The following is a 5,094-nucleotide window of genomic DNA, read 5'->3' as shown; positions in this document are numbered from 1 at the left end:
GAGAGGCCAGTTTAGACTAGCCTAAAGACTTTCCCAATGAGAGTTGAGCAAATTTGCAGGGTTTATGTAAACATATATACTTATTTAACTTAGAAATTATCTTATCCTAAAGCATACATAAGATCAATCACAGCTTAAATGTGATGATAAAGTTAAAACTCATAATCAGGGTATTATCAAATTACACTTATTGTATTTTTCATTTATTCATTCAACCAGCCTTTACTGAGCGTGCACCTACTATGTGCCAGGCACTGCACCCCTATTCTCTACTCATATGTCAGGGCCTAGGTTTAGAAGGCAAGAGTTGTAAGCACTGTAATTAGATAAAGCAGAGAACAAAGCATGAACCCTGACAGGCAAATAGGAGAGGCCCAGTAATGAATTAAAAAGGATTTACCCTTAAAAGTTATGTTTCAATAACAAGGATCTGGCTGGTCTGCAAAAGGCAGCCACTCAGCAGACAAAAATCATGATTTACAACTTCAAAGGGCAAAGAACCAAGAATTAGAAGAGTTCCCAGTCTAGGTGAGAAAATATTTTTTTTGGACAGGAGAAGTTATTAAGGGTTCCATTCATTCCAGCAAACAGTTAAAATTCCTGGCTTGTTTTCTTCCCTTGATTTTAATACAAGAAGTTGGATCCTACCTGGTGTGAGAAATTTAACTGAGAAGGCAATGCCCTCTCTCCGATTAGAGCTTCTTCAACAACAGGGTTCAGAGGGGAACTCAATGGGCAGTGGACACAATGCTGGTCAAATGAACCAGAGTCCTGGTCATCCCTGAGAGGGTGCTGATATTGAAGATATTCAGAGTTAGCAGAAAGAATCTAGCAGAGACTGAAAGAGGTAACTAAATATTTGACTTCAACTTACTACTTAGTACTGACTCATACCTGGATGTTTGTATTTCTTTTAAAGCTCTGCCTTTGAAGTCAGCCTGACTCAGATCTGAGTCTCAGCTTACCACCATTCTTTGGGTAACATATTAATATGTAACCTCTCCAAGGCTCTATTTCCTCTTGGGTAACATGGAAATTATAATAGTATTCATTTCTTGCAGGTGAATGTGAGAATCAGAAGGAAGAGTACGTATAAAATGCATAGCACAGTGGCTGGAATGTAAGTATACAATAAATGATACACTATTAATCTGTCTTCTCTTAATTGTGTATAGTTTTCTTTGTCCCACAAATATATAACAGTGAATGATAGTAGTGATGATGTATGTTTGACTATTTTAATCACGCTGTTTTCTTATATTTTAAGAATACACAACTGAGTGACAAGCATAATAAATGTTCACTTGGAGAAGCCCTGGAGGAAAGCTATCGGGTCAGACCATGTGGGCACTGCTATTCACCTGGATTGAAAAGATAAATGCCTGTAGGTGTGGCTCTCAAACTGGAATACAGCCTGTTTTTCAACTTTGTTGGGATTTCTTTTTAAAACTGTAACTGCAGGCAGAGTACACAGAAGTAAACAAGTCTCTTCTCCCACAGCAGGTACCCTTGAAACTCAAAAGTAAGGAGTGATGAGAGATGTCGCAGATGGCAAATAGCATTCTTGAGCCTTTAAAAATAAGTCTATGCTTAAACTATTATCATCGCTAACGACTATTTGCTGTTATTTATGATTTAGCAGTTTATAATAGAGACTTTTTTTTTTAAGAGACAAAAATGTCATGATTAGTGGTAGTCTGTACAGAGGGACAACTAGGAAATAGGAGTTGCCAGGTCATTCCATGACCTTGGTGATTTTCTTCATAATCTTGGGGTTCAACCTACCATTGTAGAAAATGAGACAACTAGGTGAGCTTGGTGGTTTTCAAACTCTTTTTGGCCCTGACATCTTTTTTTTCTAATAAATGCTCATCTGGCAGCCCATAAGGTAAATAAGCTGATACGGGTGAGCAAAAGTGGAGAGTCTATGGTCTCCATAAGCTCAGTACTTCTCCCAACCCTGAACCTATAGCTCCTAAAGGTTCAAACTGTGCCTGGAGCACAGTTTGAAAACCACTGGCCCAGAAGCTATGACATTTACTAACTCTGTGGGCCTTAATCATATATTCTTATATTCTCACTGCTTGGGCCACACGATTAGGACACACTGCTGCCTTCCAACAGTAGCAAGCAAAAGTTTAAAATCCCATTCTGGAACTGAAAATTAAGTCTAGATGGCTGACTCAAAATAAAATCAAACCTGCATAACTCCATCCAGGAAGTGGTAACAAGTTCAGAGATGTACTGCTATACAGAATACTCAAACTTTCCGAATAAAACCCATCAACCTGATATGTAATAGGAAGTACCGGATTTTGTTGTATGATTTCTCAGAGAATTGGTTCATCAGTCTCTTCCTCTCCCTCCCTCAGAATCTTAGGTCCAGTTTAGAGGGTGCTAGGTCATTAGGCACAAGGTTGAATATCATTTAATGCACCTATAAAGAAATTAACTTTAAAATTATTTACATGTATAAAATATACCCTTACTCTTCTTTAAAACAACAACAACACATCCAGAATTACATAAATTCTATTTTGCAATTTTGGATTTAAGAGCTTATCATTTCTTATGAAAATAAAATTTTCTAGATTTACAAACAGATACCACATGCATCATTGAAAGGAAAAAAAGACATATTTATCTACTCTTAAATATCAAATTCCTTGTATGAGATGCTTTAATATACAGATTTTAAAATGGCCTTTGAGGATGTAATGTTGACAGATTCCAAAAGAGTAAGGGGGCATTAAAGCACTATTTACTCTAAACTTATACCTATCTATTAGCTAGGGTCTTTTATCATCAAAGACTCATTGTGTTTAACACTCAAATGGCTACATACATTCAACCTGTTTCTCCAACAACTGATCTTAGAAGTTCAAGTTTGAGGAAAAAGCTAAGATTTCCCACCTCCACATTGTAATATCTAAGCAACTTGAGAGAAACTCTTTGTCCTGTATTAGACTGTATCTTGGGTGCTGTCCAGGACAAATGTCTCAGAAAGTCCTGATGAGGTATGCCACATGAGCTGCCCAGAGTTTATCAAGCTATAGTAACGCACACAGGACTGAACCTCCAAGAAGCCTTTGGGACATGGCTTCTAAGAGGTTTAATCCAGGACCATTTCCCATTTCGCTTGGGACTGCTGTTGTTTACTCTATGCTTTCCTTGAGCCCAGTAACAAAAGAGAAAGGAAAAACGTCTTTCAGAAGCAGAAGCTTCAAGTCCATCAACAAGTATGTATTCGGGACTAAAGGATGGATTCAATTTAGCAGTCTCAAGAGTGAGCTGGAGCTGACTAGGGAGAAGGGAGCCCATTTTAAATTGGGGATCAGTGCAGCTCAGCTGAGGCATTAAGGTCTGACTCAGCATAAAAACGGGCCTAGCAGGAACAGCAGGCCTGTGTTAACGAGTAATTAGATACCAGCAGGGGCCTCTATTCGGCTAGTGTGCACCTGGACTGCTTTGCCAGTTATTAAAATATTGCAATACCGCTGAATCGGTTGTTAAATATTTTGAACAAATACCCCAGACACCAGATAACAGAGTCCTGAAAATGAGGCACAGGACCTTTGACTGGAGTTGGCAGGAAAGTGGAAGCATGCAATGAAATCTCAAAGGCTCTTAGGGAAATGGGATGGAAACGGTGTTTGGGGAAGACCTTTCTGGGGTGAGGGTCTCTTGCCTTATGTTATCAGGATGGCTGGAGGGAGGGAGGTTCGTAATCCCGTGCCTGGCTTAGGTGACAAGTTGTTTACTCCAGCAGCACTTCATAAGAAGTGGCTAGTTGGTCATTTCGGGACAGCTGATCTCTGTTTATTTAGACAAATATAGCCTGGCCTCACCTACCTTTCGGTACCCAGACTAAGATGACTAAGGTTTCCGAACTTTTTCAGACTAATACTCTCAGATTCTTATGAACCCATTGGTTTCTTAGAAATACTCTTAAGTCTCACATCCCTTGCCACTAATGTCCTCCAGAGCACGAACAGTGATATAGCAGTGAGCATATAAGGGCAGAGGAGTACCCATTAGGTTTAGCCTCGGGGGAAGGTCACTGGCACCTGAGCAAGAGAAGGCTTAGACCAGTGGGCAGTGGGGCTGGAGGTCATGTGCCCAGGAATGAGGAACAAACATGAGATGAAGGAGTGTATAGGCAACACCTTGACAAAGCATGGCTGGGAAGAGCAGGTCAGTGATAGGCCCATAGCCAGAGGCAACTACGAGGTGAAATGGGGAATCCTTTACAGGTTAGGTTTAAGCCTGGGCCCATGGTCCCTGCTACCACAATCAAATACATAGGGTGTCCAATGGCACTAGCTCTGTGGTGAAGAATAAAGCTGGGAAAGGATACAATGAAGGAACGTCAGCAGGAGCTGGCTCTTACACACAGGAGGTGGGTGGGCCTCCCTGAAGGGTGAGCACGCAGGCCTAAGGGACACGGTTGGTGTGGCAGAGGTGAGGCTCTGCCCAGTGAGGGTGGGGAGAACAGTAGGAGAAGAAATCAGAGAGGTGGTGGCAGGTCCAGGGCCTAGAAGGCACGGGTGCCAGGTAAGCACTTTTGCTTTCGCTCTGAGTCAGAGAGAAGCCACAGGGAGTTTTGTACCAATGACTAGCATGATCTGATTTATATTTTAAAAGGATCCTTGCTGTTCTGAGAAGGGATTGTAGGAGGATAAGGACAAGTGTGGAAAAAGTTAGTTAGGAGAATGTAACAATAATCCAGAAGACAGATGATAGTGGCTTGGGGCAGGGTGGTGTCAGTAAAGATGGCAAAAACTGTTTAGATTCTAGATTTATTCTGAAGGTAGAGCTGACAGGATTTGCTGATAAACCGGATGTGAGGTTCAAGAGAAAGAAAGAAGTTGAGGATGATTCCTAGGTTTTTGCCCAAGTAAACAGAGGATGCAAGTGCTTATTTGAGATGAGAGAGCCTCGAATAACAGGTGTGATTGTGTATGTGACGGCGAACGAACTAGGGAATGAAGTAAAGGTATTAGGAATTTGGTTTAGGATGTGTCAGACTTAAGAGGTCTAATAGAAATCTAAGTGATGATGTCAAGTACACAGATGGTCTAATTGCCAAGCTAG

The 5,094-nt window shown here is 41.0% G+C and overlaps 1 protein-coding gene across 2 annotated transcripts in view; it reads right to left on the bottom strand.

The window, feature by feature from the left end:
* CUNH20orf196 (chromosome unknown C20orf196 homolog) overlaps positions 1-5,094 on the bottom strand; it is an 18,553-nt gene that overhangs the window by 7,242 nt on the left and 6,217 nt on the right. The window contains exon 2 of one of the 2 annotated variants that reach the window (XM_011370035.2): positions 2,082-2,437. The exons of the other annotated variant lie outside the window; for it this stretch is intronic. Within the exon in view, the coding sequence (XP_011368337.1) occupies positions 2,406-2,437 (32 nt within the window). The 3' untranslated portion in view covers positions 2,082-2,405. Of the gene's footprint in view, positions 1-2,081; positions 2,438-5,094 lie in introns of those variants that run through there. 2 annotated transcript variants of the gene reach the window in all.

The sequence above is a fragment of the Pteropus vampyrus genome, unplaced genomic scaffold (genome assembly GCF_000151845.1).
Source record: "Pteropus vampyrus isolate Shadow unplaced genomic scaffold, Pvam_2.0 Scaffold7, whole genome shotgun sequence".
NCBI classification, from domain to species: Eukaryota; Metazoa; Chordata; class Mammalia; order Chiroptera; family Pteropodidae; genus Pteropus; species Pteropus vampyrus.
Note: the sequence above shows the minus strand (reverse complement) of the source record. Positions and strands in the feature narration are given on the sequence as shown.